The sequence below is a fragment of the Moschus berezovskii genome, chromosome 8 (genome assembly GCF_049115385.1).
Source record: "Moschus berezovskii isolate FMDL1 chromosome 8, NW_MosBer_1.0, whole genome shotgun sequence".
Lineage (NCBI taxonomy): Eukaryota > Metazoa > Chordata > Mammalia > Artiodactyla > Moschidae > Moschus > Moschus berezovskii.
In genome coordinates, this window is record NC_142467.1 from 71724837 (window position 1) to 71746338 (window position 21502).

Below are 21502 nucleotides of genomic sequence, written 5' to 3' on the forward strand. Positions count from 1 at the left end.
AAAAACAAGAGCAGGAGCTGACTGTGGCTCAGATCATGAACTCCTTATTGCCAAATTCAGACTTAAATTGAAAAAAGTAGGGAAAACCACTAGATCATTCAGATATGACCTAAATCAAATCCCTTATGATTATACAGTGGAAGTGAGGAATAGATTTAAGGGACTAGATCTGATATATAGAGTGCCTGATGAAAAGTTCTTAGAAACATACTAAATACCATTGAATCAGAAATAGAAAATCTAAACAGACTAATCACTAATAAAGAGAATGAAGTAGCACTTAAAAAAACTCACAACAAAGAAAAGCCCAGGACCAGATGACTTCACTGGCGAGTTTTAGCAAACATACAAATAAAAATTAATACCAATTCTTCTCAAATTCTTCCAAAAAATCAAAGAGAAAGAAACAATCACTAGCTCATTTTATGAGGCCAGTCACCTTGATACCAAAAAGGACACTATAAGAAAAGAAAGCTGGAGGCCAATCTCTTTGATGAATATAAATTCTCAACAAAACACTAGTAAACTAAATTCAGCAACACATTATTAGGATCATGCACCATAATCAAGTGGAATTTACCCTCAGATACAAGGACTGTTCAACATATGCAAATCAATCAATGTGGTATATCACATTGCTGCTTCTGCTGCTAAGCCACTTCAGTCCTGTCTGACTCTTTGTGACCCTATGGACTATAGCCCTCCAGGTTCCTCTGTCTGTGGGACTCTCCAGGCAAGAATACTGAAGTGAATTTCCTATCCCTCCTCCAGGGGATCTTCCCCACCCAGGGATTGAACATGGATCTCTTATTACATTTCCTGCATTGGCAGGCAGGTTCTTTACCACTAGCACCACCTAGGAAGCCTAATGTATCACATTAATGAAATAAAATTTAAAAATTAAAACAGAGTTACAGACATGTTAGAGGGGAGGAGGGAGGGAGTGGGGTGTATGGAGAGAGTAACATGAAAAGCATGCATTACATATGTAAAATAGATAGCCAACAGGAATTTGCTAGCCAATGGGAATTTGCTGTGTGACTCAGGGAACTCAAACTGGGGTTCTGTAACAACCTAGAGGGGTGTGATGGGGAGGGAGGTGGCAGAAAAGTTCAAGAGGGAGGGGTCATAGGTATACCTAAGGCTGATTCAAAAAGTTTCATTCTTTTACATGTGAATATTCAATTTTCCTAGCACCATTTATTGAGAGACTGACTCTTCTTCTTGAGTATTATTGGTTCTCTTGGCAAATGTTAGTTGAAAGTATATACTAACTTATTTCTGGGTTCTATATTCTGTTCCAATTATTCATTTGTCTGTTTTTTGGTGGGTTTTTTTTTTTTTTGCCATTGTTGTACTGTTTAATTTCCCTAATTTTATATTATAGTTTGAAATGCAAGTGTAACACCTCTCACTTTGTTCTTTTTTCTCAGAATGAAAGTGTAAGTGAAAGTTGCTCAGTCATGTCTGACTCTGTGACCCCGTGGACTAAACAGTCCATGGAATTCTCCAGGCCAGAATACTGGAGAGGGTAGCCATTCCCTTCTCCAGGGGATCTTCCCAACCCAGGGACCAAACCCAGGTCTCCAGCATTGCAGGCAGATTCTCTACCAGCTGAGCCACAAGGGAAGCCCCCTAATTTCAAAGTACATTATAAAATCATAGTAATCAAAACAGTATGGCAGTGGCATAAAAATAGACAATAGGTCAATGTAACAGGATCAAGATCCCAGAAATAAATCCATAAATATGCAATCAACAGATATTTGACAAAGGAGCCAAGGATATTCAATGATGAAGACAATCTCTTCAATAAATGGTGCTGGAGAAATAAGATATTCACATTAAAGGGAATAAAACTAGACCCCTGTCACACACTACTCCCAAAAATCAACTCAAAATGGATTAAATACTTAAATGTAGGGGCGTCCCTGGACTCAGTGGTAAAGAATCCGCCTGCCAATGAAGGACACAATGGTTTGATCCCTGATCTAGGAAAATCCCACATAATATGGAGCAACTAAATCTGTGTGTGTCACAACCATTGAGCTTGTGCTCTAGAGACCAGGAGCCACAGCTAGGGAAGCCCACATGCCCTAGAAGCCGAGCTCTACAAGAGAAACTACAATAATGAGAGGCCCATACACCACAACTAGAGAGTAGCCCCCACTAACAGCAAATGGAGAAAGCCCACACTCCACAACAAAGACCCAGCACAGCCATAAATAAATAAAATTTAAAAAAAAAAAAAGATTGAAAGGGACACAGGAGGGTGTTTAAAAAAAAAGACTTAAAAGTATGAAAGCATAGAATTCCTGAAAGAAAATACAGGAAACAAAACTAACATGGGATTAGTGATCATTTTCTTTAATATGACACCTAAAGCATTAGCAACAAAATTTAAAATAAACAAATGGGACCACATAAAGCTAAAAGCTTTCATTTAGCAAAAGAGATAGTTAACAGTGAAAAGACAACTTACAGAATGGAAGGAAATAGTTGCAAATCATGTATCTGATAAGAGGTTAATAGTTAATATCCAAAATGTATAAAGAACTCATACAACTGAATAGACAAAAACAAAACAAACAATCCAATTTAAATATGGCAAAGGACCTGAATAGATATTTTCCCAAATATATTCAAATAGCCAACAGGTACATGCAAAGTCATTTGGAGAAGGGAATGGCAACACACTCCAGTATTCTTGCCTAGAAAATTCCATGGACAGAGCAGCCTGGAGGGCTACAGTCTATGGGGTCCTAAAGAGTTGGACTGGAGGAGGAAATGGCAACCCACTGCAGTATTCTTGCCTGGAGAATCCCATGGACACAGGAGCCTGGCAGGCTACAGTCTACGGGCTCACAAGAGTCGGACACGACTGAGTGACTAAGCATACACACACACATGCAAAGTCATATTGAGATATGACTACTCACCAGGAAAATGTAAATTAAACCACAATGAGATATTACCTCATGCCTGTTAAAATGACCATCATCAAATATGTGTGTGTGTGTGTGTGTGTGTGTGTGTGTGTGTTAAGCCACTCCAGTTGTGTCTGACTCTTTGTGACCCCATGGACTGTTGCCTGCCAGGCTCTTCTGTCCATGGAATTCTCCAAGCAAGAATACTGGAGTGAATTTCCATGCCCGCCTCCAGGCGATCTTCCACATCTCATGTTTCCTTTATTGGCAGGTGGGTTCTTTACCACTAGTGCCACCTGGGAAGCCCGTCATCAAAGATGAGTGATAACAAATGCTAGGATGAATGTGCAGAAAGGGAACTCTTGTACACTGTTGATGGGGTTGTAAATTGGTATAGCCACTATAGAAAACAGTATGGAAGATCCTAAAAAACTTAAAAATAGGACTACCATATGATCCAGCAATTTTACTTCTGAATATATATCCAAAGGAAATGAAACCACTATCTCTAAGGACTTGAAATTAGTCTGTCAAAGAGATATGATATAAGTATATACATCTACAATGGAATACTCATCAGTCATAAAGAGGAAAAAAAGGTCACAATTTGCAACAATGTGGATGGATCTTGAGGCATCATGCTAAGTAAAATAAGTCAGACGGAGGAAGACAAATACTGTATGAACTCATTTAAAACAGAATATTTTAGAATTTAAAACAGAACTAAAACAAAACACTCAAACTAAATTCATAGGAAAAAGAGATCAGATTTGTGATTACCAGAGGCAGGGGAATGCAGGAGGTAGGAAGGTATAAGATAAATAAGTACTAGGGATGTAACGTACACGCTAATGTAAAGGGTGTACTGACTAAATGACTAAAGGCAACGTATCTGTATGGTATATTTGAAAGTTGCTAAGAAAGTGACTAAAGGCAATCACTAAAGGCAACATATCTGTATGGTGTATTTGAAAGTTGCTAAGAGAGTAATTCTAAAACATTTTTGTAACTGAGGTGATAGATATTATCTATGGTAATCATTTTGTAATATATGCATGTCAAGTCATTATGCTACACACCTTAAACTTACAGTGCTGTACATCAACTATATATGAAAAAAACTGAAAGAAAAAAGTAAAAACAGAGACTTCCCTGGCAGTCCAGTGGTTAAAATTCCACATGTCCCCTGCAGGGGCTCGGGTTTGATCCCTGACTGGGGAACTAAGATCCCACATACCATGCAGCACAGCCAAAAAAAAACAGTTTTTCAATTTAAAAAAGAGAATTTAAAAAGCGATGTCTGTTGTTTAAGTCACTCCCTTTGTCATACTTTGTTACAATAGCCCTAGAAATCTAACAAACACAGTATATTAAAATAGGTGGGTAGATGGACAGATAAACGGATGGATAACTGCTCATTCATAACAAAATGTCTGGAAGTTTGCTCATCAGCTTATTGCAGATGGTTCTCTCAGGAAGTGAGCTGAAAAGGAACTTTCACTTCTTACTTCACGTATCTCTATTATTTAATATTTTACACTAAGCACGTATTACTTTTGTAATTAGAAACTTCACAAGCAGGACTTCCAGGTTCCAGACCAGCATGTAGAAAGCTTAGAAGTTGCTGTTCCATCCTAACAATGTTAAAAGCTAAATAAACTGACAAATCAATTCTTATTAAATCCACAAGAGAAATGTGGTCACAGCACAACCCATTGACCCTAAAATGACACAGAGGCAAATACAAGGAATCACAGGCCAGAAAGGAAAACCTGGTGGCTCAGACAGTAAAGAACCCACTTGTAATGTGGGAAACCTGAGTTTGATCCCTGGCTCAAGAAGATCTCCTGAAGAAGGGAATATCTACCTACTCCATTGTTCTTGTCTGGAGAATTCCATGGACAGAAGGGCCTGGCAGGCTAGTTTCCATGGACTCACAAAGAGTCGGATACAACTGAGCAACTAACACTTTCACTTTACTTCAAAGGCAAGTTGTGGACAAGTCTGAGAGATTAAAAACATTAGGAGGACCCAGTCATAGAGGGATCTACATAATTCTGTGAGTTTTACTTCCAGGGGGGCTCAACCAGGTTCTCACACTAAATATAAGAGAAAAATATCTCTGCGCTTCCAGCTAGGGAAGGAGTAAAGGAACTATTTTATTTTATTTTGCCTTGCTTTGTTTTACTTTGTTTTATTTTTTAGAGAATGCCCAGTTTATTATTGGAAGGGAGTAGGGGAGAAGGACATGCATATGAGAACCATTTGTGGCTCAGACCTGGGACTCTGGGGACGAACAGAATTTTACAAGGGTCTCTAGTCCTGAGCATCCTCCTGAGTTTGGTCTTGCAGGCAGGACACTACGATTCCAAGAATAAAAAGAATGGAGGAGAGAAGCCAGGTGCCCAGCCATAACTGATACGTAGAGCTGAGTGACAGGCACTGAAGGGCCTAGGAAGGACTAGAAACAATACCCTTAAGACAAATTCCTCCAACTTATTTTTCCTTTTTGGCCATGCCATGTGGCACATAGAATATTAGTTCCCCAACCAGGGATCACACCTACACCCCCTGCAGTGGAAACACAGTGTCTTAACTACTGGACAGTCAAAGAAGTCCCAGGAACCATTTAGAAATATAAACATACTTCAGAGATACTGTGAGTTCAGTTCCAGACTGCCATAACAAAGGAAATATCTCAAAAAAGTGAGTCACATGAATTTTTTGGTTTCCCAATCAGGAAGATCCCCTGGAGGAGGAAATGACAACCTGTTCCAGTATTATTGCCTAGGAAATCCCACAGGCAGAGGAACCTGGCAGGCTACAGTCTATGGGGCTGCAAAGAATGGAACATGACTGAGCAACTAAGCACAAGAGTAAGTGCATATAAAAGTTACTTTTACACTATTCTATAGTTTATTAAGTCTGCAATAGCATTATATCTAAAAAAACAACATGAATACTTTAATTAAAAAATACTTTATTACTGAAAAATGCTAACCATCATCTGAGCCTTCAGTGAGTCATAATCTTAGCTGGTTGGAGGCCTTGACTTAGTGTTGATGGCTGCTGACTGATCAGGGTAGTGGTTGCTGAGGGTTAGGGTGGCTGTGGCAATTTCCTGGAATAAGAAAACAGTGAACAACAAGGTCCTACTGTATAGCACAGGAAACTATATTCAGTATTCTGTGATAAGCCATAATGGTAAAGAATATGAAAAAGAATGCATATATGTGCATAACTGAGTCACTTAGCTGTACGAAAGAAATTAAGACAACAGAGACAACAACAAGGTTTGCCATGTCAGTTGATTCTTTCTTTCACATGAACACTTAGAACTGTATGGTTATTCATTGACCTATTTCAATATTGTGTCTCAGGCCCATTGACAGGGAGAGACATGGAAACAGCCAGTCAGTAGAGCAGTCAGAACACATACATTTATTAAGCTCACTGACTTATATCGATGTAGTCTGTGGTACTCCCAAAACATTTATAACAGAAACATCAAAAATCGCTGATCACAGATCACTGTAACAAATATAATAACAATCAAAAAGTCTGAAATACTGAGAGAATTTCCAAAATGTGATACAGAGACTCAAAGTGAGGAAATGCTGCTGAAAAATGGTGTGAATAAGACTTACTCAATACAGGGTTGCCAAAAAAATTCTATCTGTAAAAAATGCAATATATGTGAAGCATAATAAAGCAGAGACAAAAAAAAAATAGAGGTATGTCTATATACCAGAGTACTCTGTTCCTTTCACTTATACTTGTCCTCAGGAGAAACTAGTTACCCAAAGCCTAACCAGCTGGGATATTATTGGTCTAATTGATCTTAAGGAAGAGAAATATTCAGCTTTGGCCCTCTCTGGCCATCTTGTTCTGCTGAGAAGGGAGGAAAGAACTGAGATGCTGCTGAAAAACACTGAAAAGTCACAGTCCAGAGGTATAAATTCACTAAAACTGAGACCAAATCATAGGACTGCTTCCCCTCTCCTCAGACTGCATTACCACATTACTGAAGTTCTATTTACAGTAGTTCCCTATACCAGTACAACATGTTCAGTCTTCAAGAATAAGTTACAGGACATTTTAAAAGGCAAAAAAATTAAAGTTTGAAGAGACAGAGAAAGCATCAGACCAGAGTCTAAGACGGCAGGAATGTGAAATTATCAGACCAGGAATTTAAAATCATTATGATTAATACCCTAAGAGCTTTAATGGATTAAGTAGACAATGTGGAAGAACAAACAGGCAAAGTAAGCAGAAAGATGTAAGGAACAGCAGCTGCGCTTTGCTGGAGCAGCTGTGAAGAGATATCCCATGACCAAGGTAAGAGAAACCCAAATAAGACAGTAGGTATTGCGAGGGGGCATCAGAGGGCAGACAAACTGAAATCATAATCACAGAAAACTAGTTGATCTGATCACATGGACCACAGCCCTGTCTAACTCAGTGAAACTAAGCCACGCCGTGTGGGGCCACCCAAGATGGACAGGTGGAGAGGTCTGACAGCATGTGGTCCACTGGAGAAGGGAATGGCAAACCACTTCAGTATACTTGCCTTGAGAACCCCATGAACAGAATGAAAAGGCAAAAAGATAGGACACTGAATGAGGAATTCCCCAGGTCGGTAGGTGCCCAGTATGCTACTGGAGATCAGTGGAGAAATAACTCCAGAAAGAATGAAACGATGGAGCCAAAGCAAAACAAATACCCAGTTGTGGATGTGACTGGTGATAGAAGCAAGGTCCGATGCTGTAAAGAGCAATATTGCATAGGAACCTGGAATGTTAGGTCCATGAATCAAGGTAAATTGGAAGTGGTCAAACAGGAGATGGCAAGAGTGAACGTCGACATTCTAGGAATCAAGGAACTAAAATGGACTGGAATGGGTGAATTTAACTCAGATGACCATTTTATCTACTACTGTGGGCAGGAATCCCTTAGAAGAAATAGAATAGCCATCATGGTCAACAAAAGAGTCCGAAATGCAGTACTTGGATGCAATCCTAAAAACGACAGAATGATTTCTGTTCATTTCCAAGGCAAACCATTCAATATTACAGTAATCCAGGTCTATGCCCCAACCAGTAATGCTGAAGAAGCCAAAGCTGAACGGTTCTATGAAGACCTACAAGACCTTTTAGAACTAACACCTAAAAAAGATGTCCTTTTCATTATAGGGGACTGGAATGCAAAAGTAGGAAGTCAAGAAACACCTGGAGTAACAGGCAAATTTGGCCTTGGAGCACAAAATGAAGCAGGGCAAAGGCTAATAGAGTTTTACCAAGAGAATGCACTGGTCATAGCAAACACCCTCTTCCAACAACACAAGAGAAGACTCTACACGTGGATATCACCAGATGGTCAACACCGAAATCAGATTGATTATATTCTTTGCAGCCAAAGATGGAGAAGCTCTGTACAGCAAAAACAAGACCAGGAGCTGACTGTGGCTCAGATCATGAACTCCTTATTGCCAAATTCAGACTTAAATTGAAGAAAGTAGAGAAAACCACTAGACCATTCAGGTATGACCTAAATCAAATCCCTTATGATTATACAGTGGAAGTGACAAATAGATTTAAGGGACTAGATCTGATAGATAGAGTGCCTGATGAACTCTGGACGGAGGTTCCTGACATTGTACAGGACACAGGGACCAAGACCATCCCCATGGAAAAGAAATGCAAAAAAGAAGAATGGCTGTCTGAGGAGGCCTTCCAAATAGCTGTGAAAAGAAGAGAAGCGAAAAGAAAAGGAGAAAAGGAAAGATGTAAGCATCTGAATGCAGAGTTCCAAAGAAGAGCAAGGAGAGATAAGAAAGCCTTCCTCAGCGATCAATGCAAAGAAATAGAGGAAAGCAACAGAATAGGAAAGACAAGAGATCTCTTCAAGAAAATTAGAGATATCAAGGGAACATTTCATGCAAAGATAGGCTCAATAAAGGACAGAAATGGCATGGACCTAACTGAAGCAGAAGATATTAAGAAGAGGTGGAAAGAATACACAGAACTGTACAAAAAAGATCTTCACAACCAAGATAATCATGATGGCGTGATCACTCACCTGGAGCCAGACATCTTGGAATGTGAAGTCAAGTGGGCCTTGGAGAGCATCACTACAAACAAAGCTAGTGGCAGTGATGGAGTTCCAACTGAGCTATTTCAAATTCAGAAAGACGATGCTGTGAAAGTGCTGCACTCAATATGCCAGCAAATTTGGAAAACTCAGCAGTGGCCACAGGACTGGAAAAGGTCAGTCTTCATTCCAATCCCAAAGAAAGGCAATGCCAAAGAATACTCAAACTACCGCACAATTGCACTCATCTCACACGCTAGTAAAGTCATGCTCAAAATTCTCCAAGCCAGGCTTCAGCAATATGTGAACCGTAAACTTCCAGATGTTCAAGCAGGGTTTAAAAAAGACAGAGGCACCAGAGATCAAATTGCCAACATCTGTTGGATCATGGAGAAAGCAAGAGAGTTCCAGAAAAACATCTATTTCTGCTTCATTGACGATGCCAAAGCCTTTGACTATGTGGATCACAATAAACTGTGGAACATTCTGAAAGAGATGGGAATACCAAACCACCTGACCTGCCTCTTGAGAAACCTGTATGCAGGTCAGGAAGCAACAGTCAGAACTGGACATGGAACAACAGACTGGTTCCAAATAGGAAAAGGGATGTGTCAAGGTTGTATATTGTCACCCTGCTTATTTAACTTATATGCAGAGTACATCATGAGGAATGCTGGGCTGGAAGAAGCACAAGCTGGAATCAAGATTGCTGGGAGAAATATCAATAATCTCAGATATGCAGATGACACTACCCTTATGGCAGAAAGTGAAGAGGAACTAAAAAGCCTCTTGAGGAAAGTGAAAGAGGAGAGTGAAAAGGCTGGCTTGAAGCTCAACATTCAGAAAACAAAGATCATGGCATCTGGTCCCATCACTTCATGGGAAATAGATGGGGAAACAGTGGAAGCAGTGTCAGACTTTATTTTGGGGGGCTCCAAAATCACTGCAGATGCTGATTGCAGCCATGAAATTAAAAGACGTTTATTCCTTGGAAGGAAAGTTATGACCAACCTTGATAGCCTATTAAAAAGCAGAGACATTACTTTGCCAACCAAGGTCTGTCTAGTCAAGGCTATGGTTTTCCTGTGGTCATGTATGGATGTGAGAGTTGGACTTGAAGAAAGCTGATTGCCGAAGAATTGATGCTTTTGAACTGTGGTGTTGGAAAAGACTCTTGAGAGTCCCTTGGACTGCAAGGAGATCCGACCAGTCCATTCTAAAGGAGATCAATCCTGGGTGTTCATTGGAAGGACTGATGCTCAAGCTGAAACTCCAATACTTTGGCCACCTCATGCGATGAGTTGACTCACTGGAAAAGACTCTGATGCTGGGAGGGATTGGGGGTGGGAGGAGACGGGGACGACAGAGAATGAGATGGATGGATGGCATCACCAACTCAATGGACATGAGTTTGAGTGAACTCTTGGAGTTGGTAATGGACAGGAAGGCCTGTGTTCTGTGATTCATGGGGTCACAAAGAGTCGGACACCACTGAGCAACTGAACTGAACTGAACTGAGTGATAAAACAAATAGTAAATTAAAAAAAGAACCTGTAACAGAAAAAAAGAATGTCTTTAATGGGATTGTTAGTACAGGTAGACTGGACATAGCTGAGAAAAAAAATCTCTGAGTTTGAAGATATCTCAATAAACACCTCCAAGACTGAAAAGTAAACAGGAAAAAAAAAAAGACTAGAAAAAAAAAACCCCGAATATCCAAGAACTGTGAAATAACTATAAAAGATTTCACATAAGATACACATAATGGGAATACTAGAAGAAGACAAGAAAGGAACAGGCAAGGAGTATGACCAAGAATTTCCCCCAAATCACAGATACAGGAAGTTCAGAGACACCAAGTAAGAAAAATACCAAAAAGTGGGGGAAAAAAAATCCTACAGATTGGCGTATCATTTTCACAACACAGAAGATCAATGGTAAAGGAAAAACCCAGAAAGAAGCCAGAGTTGGGGGAAGTACTTTATCTGTTTAGGAGCAAAGATAAGAATTCAGTTCAGTTCAGTTCAGTCGCTCAGTCATGTCCGACTCTCTGCAACCCCATGAATCACAGCACGCCAGGCTTCCCTGTCCATCACCAACTCCAAGAGTTCACCCAAACTCATGTCCACAGAGTCGGTGATGCCATCCAGCCATCTCATTCTCTGTCGTTCCCTTCTCCTCCCGCCCCCAATCCCTCCCAGCATCAGAGTCTTTTCCAGTGAGTCAACTCATCGCATGAGGTGGCCAAAGTATTGGAGTTTCAGCTTGAGCATCAGTCCTTCCAATGAACACCCAGGATTGATCTCCTTTAGAATGGACTGGTCGGATCTCCTTGCAGTCCAAGGGACTCTCAAGAGTCTTCACCAGCACCACAGTTCAAAAGCATCAATTCTTCGGCAATCATCTTTCTTCACAGTCCAACTCTCACATCCATACATGACCACGGGAAAAACCATAGCCTTGACTAGACGGACCTTGTTGGCAAAGTAATGTCTCTGCTTTTTAATATACTATCAAGGTTGATCATAACTTTCCTTCCAAGGAGTAAGCATCTTTTAATTTCATGGCTGCAATCAGCATCTGCAGTGATTTTGGAGCCCAAAAAGATAAGAATTACAAGTGATTTATCAGAAACCATGTAAACAAGAAAAGTGGCCTGAAATATTTAGCGTTGAGAGAAAAAAAACCCTACAATTCTGTACCCTTTGAAATTAGCCATCAAAAATGAAAGAGAAATAGTTTCTCAGACAAACAAAAATTGAGTGAATTTGTTGCCAATTGAACACCTCACAAGAAATGAAATTTTCTTAAGCTTTTTGAGAGAAGAAAACAATATACAAAAGATGTACCAAAAAAAAGGAAAAAAAGAGCACCAAAGAAGAAACAAGTGAAAGTGAAATAAAAATTTACTTTTCTTGTTTTTAATTGATCAGATAACATCGTGTTCAAAATAATAGCAATAATGTATTCAATTATTTATATTTATGTGTATATACATGCTCATAAGTTGCCTGAATGACAGCAATTATATAAGGATAGAAGGAAAGAATTAAATTTACTTTGTTATTATAAAATAGTCACATTGTAGATGTTGTATAGGGTCATTTGAAAGTAGATTAGTTGTAAATATGTACTGCAAACTCTGGAGCAACCACTAAGAAAAGTTTTTTAAAAGTAGGATCGAGGGCATTCCTGGCCTTCCAGTGATTAAGACTTGGTGCTTTCACTGTCGTGGGCCAAGTTCAATCCCTAGTTAGGGAACTTAGATCCCACAAGCTGGACAGCAAGGCCAAAAAAAAAAAAAAAGAGGCAAAATGGTTCAATTCAATTAAAGTCACAAAAGGCAGAAAAGGAGATGAAAACAACAATACGATCAAAAAACAAGAACAACAAATGGAAAACAGGAACAAACATGAGGTATTAGTTCAATTAAATCAATAATTAACTTGATTATCAATGATCAAAACGAATCAATTAAAAAGCATATATCGGAGAGTGAACAAAAATGTAAGACACAGCTGTATATTGTCTATAAGAAATCTACTTTAAAAATAAACACATACAGTTTAAAAGTACAGGAATAGAAAATATAAAAAATAAAATAAGTGTGAAGGGGTAGAGAAGGATATACCATGGTAACACCAACCAAAAGAAAGCAGTGGGGAACAAAGGAAGCAGAGACTATGTGGTGTATATACACATATACATGCAATGTAATAATTATTCAGCCTTAAAAAGGAAGAAAATCCTGCCATTTGTGACAACATGAATGAACCCAGAGGACGTTATGCTAAGTGATATAAGCCAAAGATCTTAAAAAATAAATAAGTCAGACTCATAGTAAAAAGAGTAGAATGGGGATTACCAGAGAATGGGGAGATGGGGGAAAAAGGAAGCCACTGATCAAAGGGTACAAACTTTCAGTCCTAAGATGAATAAGTGGTGGAAGACAATGTACAGCATGGTGACTGTAGCTAATATGTTGTGTATTTGATATTTGCCAAGAATAGATTCAGACTGGGCTTCAGACCCAGGCTGTCCAACTTCAGAGCCCACACTCATAACCACTCTTACTCCAGGGTAAGGGGAGAGTCATCCTTCTTGCCCTAATTTAACAATCCTGAATACTCATTGGAGGGACTGAAGCTGAAGCTGCAATACTTTAGCCACCTGATGCAAAGAGCCAGCTCACTGGAAAAGACCCTGGGAAAGACTGAGGACAGGAGGAGAAGGGGGCAGCAGAGGACGAGATGGTTAGATAGCACCACCAACTCAATGGACATGACTTTGAGCAAGCTCCGGGAGATAGTGAAGGACAGGAAAGCCTAGTGTGCTGCAGTCTTTGAGGTCACAAACAGTTGGACATGACTGAGTGACTGAACAACAGCAATGGACTTCATCCAACAACAGAGGAATACACATTCTCTTCAGGTTCACACGTAGCATTTACCAAGACAGGCCACATTCCGGGTTATTAAATGTATCTTAACAAGCTTAAAAAACAGAAATCGTACTGCAATCAAATGAAACTAGAAACAAATAACAGAAAAATACCTGGAAAATTCCAAAATATGTGGACACTAAACAACACCCTTCTAAATAATGTTTTAAATGTTCAACACAACATGCAAAACAAAGAGTGACCCTTAATGTAAACATGAACTTTGGGTGATTATGATGTGTCAGTGTAGGTTCATCAGTTGTAACAAACAGCCATTCTGGTGGGACATGTCAATAATGGGGGAAATTAAGCACATGTGGTATGGGGGCATATGGGAAATCTCTGCATCTTCCTCTAAATTTTACTGTGAATCTAAGCTGACTCTAAAAAAAATGTCTTTAGTACAAGAGCAATATCTAAGTTTGACAAGCCACCTGTATACGGGTTGTTTTCAAAGCTGAGGATCATTCAAGAATTCCCAAGGACTGTGGAAACATTTAGTAAAAAAGAAAACCAACGGTGAAATCCCCAGACCACAGGAAGAGAAGTCAATGAGAACCCGAAGAAGCAGAAGCTATAAAATGAGCAGGAAAGACTGCTGCTGCTGCTCAGTCAATTCAGTTGTGTCTGACTCTTTGTGACCCAATAGACCAGAGCCCATCAGGCTCCTCCATCCATGGGATTTTCCCAGCAAGAATACTGGACTACAAGTTCGATGCACGAAACAGGGCATGCAAAGCCAGTGCACTGGGACAACCCTGAGGGATGGGATGGGGAGGAAGGTGACAGGGGGATTCAGGATGGGGGACACATGTACACCCATGGCTGATTCATGTCACTGTATGGCAAAAATCGCCACAATATTGTAAAGTAATTAGCTTCCAATTAAAATAAATTAATTTTTTTAAAAAAGGAATACTGGACTGGGTTGCCATGCCCCCCACTCCCGGGGATCTTCCCAACCCAGGGATCAAACCCACGTCTCCACAAGGGAAGTTCCAGGAACTTACTAAAAATAAGAGAAAAGGATTTCAAGGAGGAGATAAACAGAATTAAAGGCAGCAGTTTTCAACTAGGATTAGGACTGAGAAGGATCTACAAGAGTCAGAAATAGGATCTCTGAAGGTCAACTGAGAGTTTATGTTCTGAGCCTCTTCACTTCCATTTGCTTTGTATGGAGTGTTTTCCCCTGGCTTCTTCACGGATCCCATGTCACCTGCATGAGAGGCATTTATTGAACACCTGGACAAGGATGTAGCTCTCTCTGCCACTCCAGTTTTTATTATACTATATATATACATATATATATATATTATTTTGCTTGTCTATTGTCTAGTGTCTATCATCATTCCATATGAGAATGTTTGTGAAAACAAGGTCTTGGTTTGTTTTAGTCACTGCTGCTGTCATCACCCATGACTGAACCCCCACAGTACCTAGAAAATAAAGCAACCAAATCACATCTGTTGGACAAACCAAGAGTTGTTGTGGCAGAGCAATAATCTAAGGGAAGGAAATTAAGACATTGAATATAGACTTTTTCAGTAAATTGATGTGGCAATATCTGAGGAAGGGCAACAGGGAAAGGCTCAGGGAGGTAACAGGGCTTTGTTTTTATAGATTTTAATTATGGACTAACAGATTATTCCTCAGCAAAGACCCTTTCTGCTCTACTTAGTAATGATCTATTTGGTGTTTATGTCAGTAACATGAATGAAGACATTTACAGTTTGCTTGTTGTATGTCTGGGTAATATTGACAGGATCATGATTCAAAAATGCCTAGACAATGAATCAAAAGAAAGATAAGATGAAAATTAACAGAGCTAAATGTGAGATCCCATATAGTTGGATAGAGCAGGATACAGAAGTCCTTTAGAGAGCCTATAAGCCAACTCATCATGAGGTTTTGCTGGAGTTAAGGGAGGGGTTGGTGGGTCACACTGGATTCCGTCTGCATTGGGTTACACTGCCTTTTATATGGGTGTCCTTGGACAAAGGTTTTAAACTCTTTGAGCCGCATTTTATCCTCTTTAAAGTAGAGATACTGATATCTACTTGTCAGTTTTTATGAGGCCAATGGAGAATAAACCATGCAGAAAACACAGAAGGGCAGTGTTACATGGTCAAGTGCATGTAACAGAGGGTATTTCTGTGGTATAATAAGAAATATGTTTGGTCTTTGTCCCTCATTCCTATCTCAGACATCCTAAAAACCTTGGAATTTCCTGGGGTCTTCCCTGATAGCTCAGTTGGTAAAGAATCTGCCTGTAATGTAGGAGACCCCGGTTCAATTCCTGGGTCAGGAAGATCCACTGGAGAAGGGATAGGCTACCCTCTCCAATATTCTTGGGCTTCCCTTGTGGCTCAGCTGGTAAAGAATCCACCTGCAATGCACGATACCTGGGTCGATCCTTGGGTTGGGAAGATCCCCTGAAGAAGGGAAAGGCTACCCACTCCAGTATTCTGGCCTGGAGAATTCCAGGGACTGTATAGTCCATGGGGTCACAAAGAATCAGACACAACTGAGCAACTTTTACTTTCAGGAGTGTCTATTGCTAATCAAAGGAGCCTCTTTTGATCACATTTGAGTTTATGTTAATGGGGTGACTTAAAGTGGGGCCCTTAGATTGGTTCAGGATAGGGCTCAGCAATCATCAGAAAGGCCAAGTGGTTAGAAAGTTGGAACTTTCAGCCCCACCCACTAACCTCCAGGAAGGAGAGGGAAGGAAGGCTGGAGATTAGGCTCTATAAAATCTCTTGAACAATGAGTTTTGGAGACCTTCTGAGTCGGTGAATCTAACCAACCTGGCATCTACATACCAGGAAGATGGAGCACCCCAACTCCATGGAGAGAGAAGCCCCTGGGCTCCAGACTCTTCTCTACCTCATCCTATATGTCTCTTCATCTGTTTGTACACCTTATAACATCTTTTATTTAAAACTGTAAACATAAGTATCTCCCTGATTTCTGTGAGTCAACCTAGCAAAGCCTCACACCTGAATAAGAGGTTGGGGGAATCCCCAATTTGTAACCAAGTCAGATAGAAGTGCGAGTAATCTTGGGACTCACTACTAAAAATTGATGTCTGACATTGGCAGAGCTAGGGAGGCAATCTTGTAGGACTGAGTCCTTAGCTGTGGGGTTAGTGTCAAAATCTAACTGACTTGTAAGACACCCAATTGGTGTCTGCAGAGAATTGGTTATTGGTATTACAAAACACTCCAGAGTTGTGTGTTACTATTTCCCACAGACTTCCAATAGAATTCATGATCTGATGTGACTGCCAAAAATATAAGGAAATCTCAGTCCTCACCACTGACAACATAGTGCCCTACCATAAGAGGTGAAAGTTCCACCACACATCATTAGGAATGTCATGTTCAGGTCTGGTACCGTACTTCAAATGGGGACATTAAAAGACCAACTCTTACCTGGGAGAGCATAACTAAATAGGTGAAAGTACTAAGCCATGTCCTAGTTAAAATATTTAGAGACATCCAAGTAAAAGATGAGAAGAACTAGAGTGTGAGTGTTGCCTCTAAGGAATCAAGATCAGCATCTCTTAGCAGACCCTGAAGAGCAGAACAAGGACCAACACACAAAACAATAGATGGGGCTGTATAGAAATAAGAACTGTAGGCATTGCAGCAATGACTAGCATGCTTAGAAGTTTTCACACATAAAATGGGTGCCTACCCACATGAATGTCTTAGAAGCAAGTGTTTGTTCAATGATGAGCTGGGCTGTACAATTTCTAAGGTTTCTTTCAACTCTGAGAGTCTCCAGACTCTATATGTAACAGGAAAGAACAAATCTGACTCCATATTAGACCTGGTTCTTTCATTTTAACCTTGGGCTCTGTTGACTGGGCTTAGTCATGCTGGCTCTGCACCCTTGTAAAAGAATGTTTCCTGGGTTTCCCTGGGTGGCCTAGTGGTTAAGAATCTGCCTGACAATGCAGGGGACCTGGGTTTGATCCCTGGGCCAGGAAGATCTCACATGCCTCAGAGCAACTACTGAAGCCTGAGCACCTACAGCCCATGCTCTGCAACAAGAGAGGACACCACAGTGAGAAGTCCATGCACCACAGTGAAATGCAGCTTCTGCTTACCGAAAGTAGAGAAAGCCCTCACAACAACAAAGACCCAGCACAACCAAATAAACAAAAAGTAATTAATTTTAGCCATCTGTAGCAACATGGATGGACCTAGAGAGTGAAGTCAGAAAGAGAAGGAAAATATCATATGATATCCCTCATATGTGGAATCTAAAAAGAAATGATGCAAATGAACTTACTTACAAAATAGAAAGAGACTCACAGACTTAGAAAACAAACTTAAGGCTGCCAGGGGGAAAGAGAAGTTAGGGACTTTGGGAAAGTCATGTACACACCACTGTATTTAAAATGGATAACCAGTAAGGACCTATTGTATAGCACACAGAACTCTGCCCAATGTTATGTGCCAGAATGGATGGAAGGGGGGGTTGGGGGAAAATGGATACATGTATGTGTATGGCTGAGTCCCTTCACTGTTCACCTGAAACTACCACAACATTGTTAATCGATTATACCGTAATACAAAATAAAAAGTTTAAAAAATAACAATAAATTAATTTTTTAAATTATTGTTAAAAAATGTTTCCTATTGCCTGAAATACACAGGCAATTCACAGCCTATTCACAGCCTATACTCAAGGCTCTGATCTTTAAGAGTCATTTGGAGATAAAGAGTTGCAGAACAGAGAATTATATTTGTCTTGGAAGTTTACAAGAACAGCTTTACCTGCCCTACATGGACAACTGCAAGAACAAAGGATTCCAACACTAAGGAGTTTGCAACAACCAACCGCATCCCTCCCTCAGCTTGCCTTTTAAAAGTGCTTTGCTGAAACCCTTAATGGAGTACACGGTTTTGGAGTGCGAGAGCCACCAATCTCCTTCATGACCCTGCAAGAAATCTTTCTCTGCTCCAGACTCCACCATTTTGATTTGTTTGGCCTCACTGTGCTTTAGGCATAGGAACTTGCATTCAGTAACATGTAGACATAACAATTTTGGGGGATCCAAAATCAGTGCAGATGATGCCTGCATCCATAAAATTAAAAGACGCTTGCTCCTTGGAAGAAAAGTTATGACCAACCTAGACAGTATACTAAAAAGCAGAGACATTACTTTGCCAACAAAGGTCTGTCTAGTTGAGGCTATACTTTTTCCAGTCATGAATGTGAGAGCTGGACTATAAAGAAAGCTGAGCACCGAAGAACTGATGCTTTCGAACTGTGGTATTGGAGAAGACTCTTGAGAGTCCATTGGACTGCAAGGAGATCCAACCAGTCCATCCTAAAGGAAATCAGTCCTGAATATTCCTTGGAAGGACTGATGTTGAAGCTGAAACTCCAATACTTTGGCCACCTGATGTAAAGAATTGACTCATTTGAAAAGACCCTGATTCTGGGAAAGATTGAAGGTGGGAGGAGACAGGGACGACGGAGGATAAGATGATTGGATGGCATCACTGACTCAATGGACATGAGTTTGAGTATACTCCGGGAGTTGGTGATGGACAGGGAGGCCTGGCATGCCGCAGTCCATGGGGTCACAAAGAGTCAGGCACAGCTGAGTGACTGAACTGAACTGAACTGAGACATAACAAACTCACCAGCAGTAGGTAGTATCTAGTACTTCAAACTACTTCAGATATCATCTCTTCCATTCTCTACCATCAAATCCACCTGATTAATCTTGTTTAGAGTAACCCCATTCATATTTTCCAAATAATGCATCTTCCAAATAATGTTGCTTTATTGCTGAGACGTTCATGAAGACTTACCCCAGTTTCTGCAAGTTACAGTGTGGATTCTTTACTTTTTCACACAAAATCCCAACTCCTGAGTCTCCCAGAGCATTTTCCCCCAAGTAGAGTCTGGTCAGGGAATGGTTGGTGCTCAGGACGGATGCAAGGTCCTCACAGCATGCCGATGTGAGACAGCAACTGACCAACCTTTCAGAGAGATGGCAGATGGTCACAACACCTCTCTCACCCCAGTCCACACACTGCTGTGAGTCAAGAAAGCACTTGTCCTGTCCTTGCCTATAGACCAGTCTGCACATGAGAAGAGTATATCCAAGCTCTTTATTAACTTTTTTTTCTTTTTCTGTTTGGCAAGAAAACACCCTCAGAGCCCATGCAATGTTACATCTTCCTAGATCTCTACATTTATTTTTATTGAGGCAAAATATGTATAGCATAAACTGTACCATTGTAAACATGTGTTCGTTTATAAGTGTTACAATTTAGTAGCACATAAGTACATTCATATAACTGTGCAACTATCACCAGAACTCTTTTCCATATTCCCAAACTGAAATTCTATACTCATTAAACAATAACTCCAAATTCCCTTCCCCCAAAACCCTGGAAACCGCCATTCTACCTTTTGTCTCTATGAATTTGACTATTCTAGGTATTACGTATAAATGGAATCATACAGTATTTTCCCTTTTGCTTCTGGCTTATTTTACTGAATATATAGCCCTGTTGTGTTTTGCTTTCTTATAAAACCACCCTAATAAGTATAAATTAGCCCTACCATTTTCAAGTGATTTCTTGTCTTCTTTAAAATTCAAGTCTCCCACAAGCATTCAGAGAAGAGCTACATAGATTGTCAAGCAACTGCATTGCTTTAACCCCATTTTTCCTATTTAATGTGAACCAAAGCCTTATCATCAAGTCCCAAAATACATTGGTTTTATTTTCTTAGCTAGGTTGTAAATACCTTAAAGGCAAGCATAATATTTCTCATTTTTTTAAGTTCCCCTCCAGGGCTGACTATGTGACTTTCCCCACAAAAAATGCTAACTAAATTAATTATTGACAAACATCCAGAGACAAACACAGGGAATCCTCTGAGTAGCCCAAGGCCATTTTCACATTAAAATTCTCACACATCAAGGCTCATTAAAGCCACAGCTATTGCTTCATGAGGGAAATTAGTTCAGCCTCACCAGAGCTTCTTCAGATTGCAGAATAGATGCCTCAGTCCCACACATAAAAGTCTGATCCCGAAGTCTCCCAGGGCATTGTGGCTCAGGTCCAGTTCCACCAGCTTCTGGTTGTTGCTCAAGACTGAGGAGATGTTGAAGCAGCACTGATGGGAAAGGCAGCACTGTCCCAACCTTCATTACAAGCACAGAAACAAAAATCTCAGAGCACAGGCTGCTTTTCTGTCACTGCCTTATGGTCTCTGCTGGGTTTTGGCACCAGGCAGGGGAACTGTGTTCTCATGTTACAAAGAGAATTAAACTAAATTTATAACTAAATTTTCATGAAGGAAAGTATCATCTTGGGACTTCCCTTGTGGTCCAGTGGGTAAGGGCCCGTGTTCCCAATGCTGGGGGTCCGGGTTTGATAGCTGGTCAGGAAATAGATTCCACATGCCACTCTGAATATCAAAGATCCTAAGTGCTGTAACTAAGACCCGATGTAGCCAAACACATAAATAAATACTTTTTATAAAAGGAAAGTATCATCTTATCAGAAACTCCTGACTACAGCTCAAGACATATTGGGAAAACAAATTTGAGTCAGTTCTAGTGAAGTGGATGAACATAGAGATTGTCATACAGAGTGAAGTAAGTCAGAAAGAGAAAACAAGTATTGTATACTAACACACATATATATGGAATCTAGAAAAATGGTATTGATGAACCTATCTGCAGGGAAGAAGTGGAGACACAGACTCAGATAATGGACTTGTGGACACAGTGGGGGAAAGAGAAGGTGGGACGAATGGAGAAAGTAGCATTGACATATACACACTCTGTTAAAGTAAACAGCTGGTGGGAAGTTGCTATGCAACACAAGGAGCCCAGCCCGGTGCTCTGTGATGGCCTAGAGGGGTGGGCTGAGGGGAGGAGAGGGAGGCTGAAGAAGGAAGTGATATATGCATAATTATGAGTGATTTGCTTTGTAATATGGCAGAAACCAACACATTATAAAAGAATTTTCCTTCAATTAAAAAATAAGTAAAAAAAAAAAAA

The 21502-nt window shown here is 40.2% G+C and overlaps 1 protein-coding gene across 1 annotated transcript in view; it reads right to left on the reverse strand.

Annotated features, from left to right (window-relative positions):
* Positions 1-21502, reverse strand: part of NLRP3 (NLR family pyrin domain containing 3) — a 56208-nt gene that overhangs the window by 14754 nt on the left and 19952 nt on the right. Inside the window, exons 7-8 of the mRNA XM_055430479.2 lie at positions 20468-20638; positions 19293-19463 (exon numbers count right to left, since the gene is read on the reverse strand). Coding sequence (XP_055286454.1) covers positions 19293-19463; positions 20468-20638 — 342 coding nt within the window. The remainder of the gene's footprint in view (positions 1-19292; positions 19464-20467; positions 20639-21502) is intronic.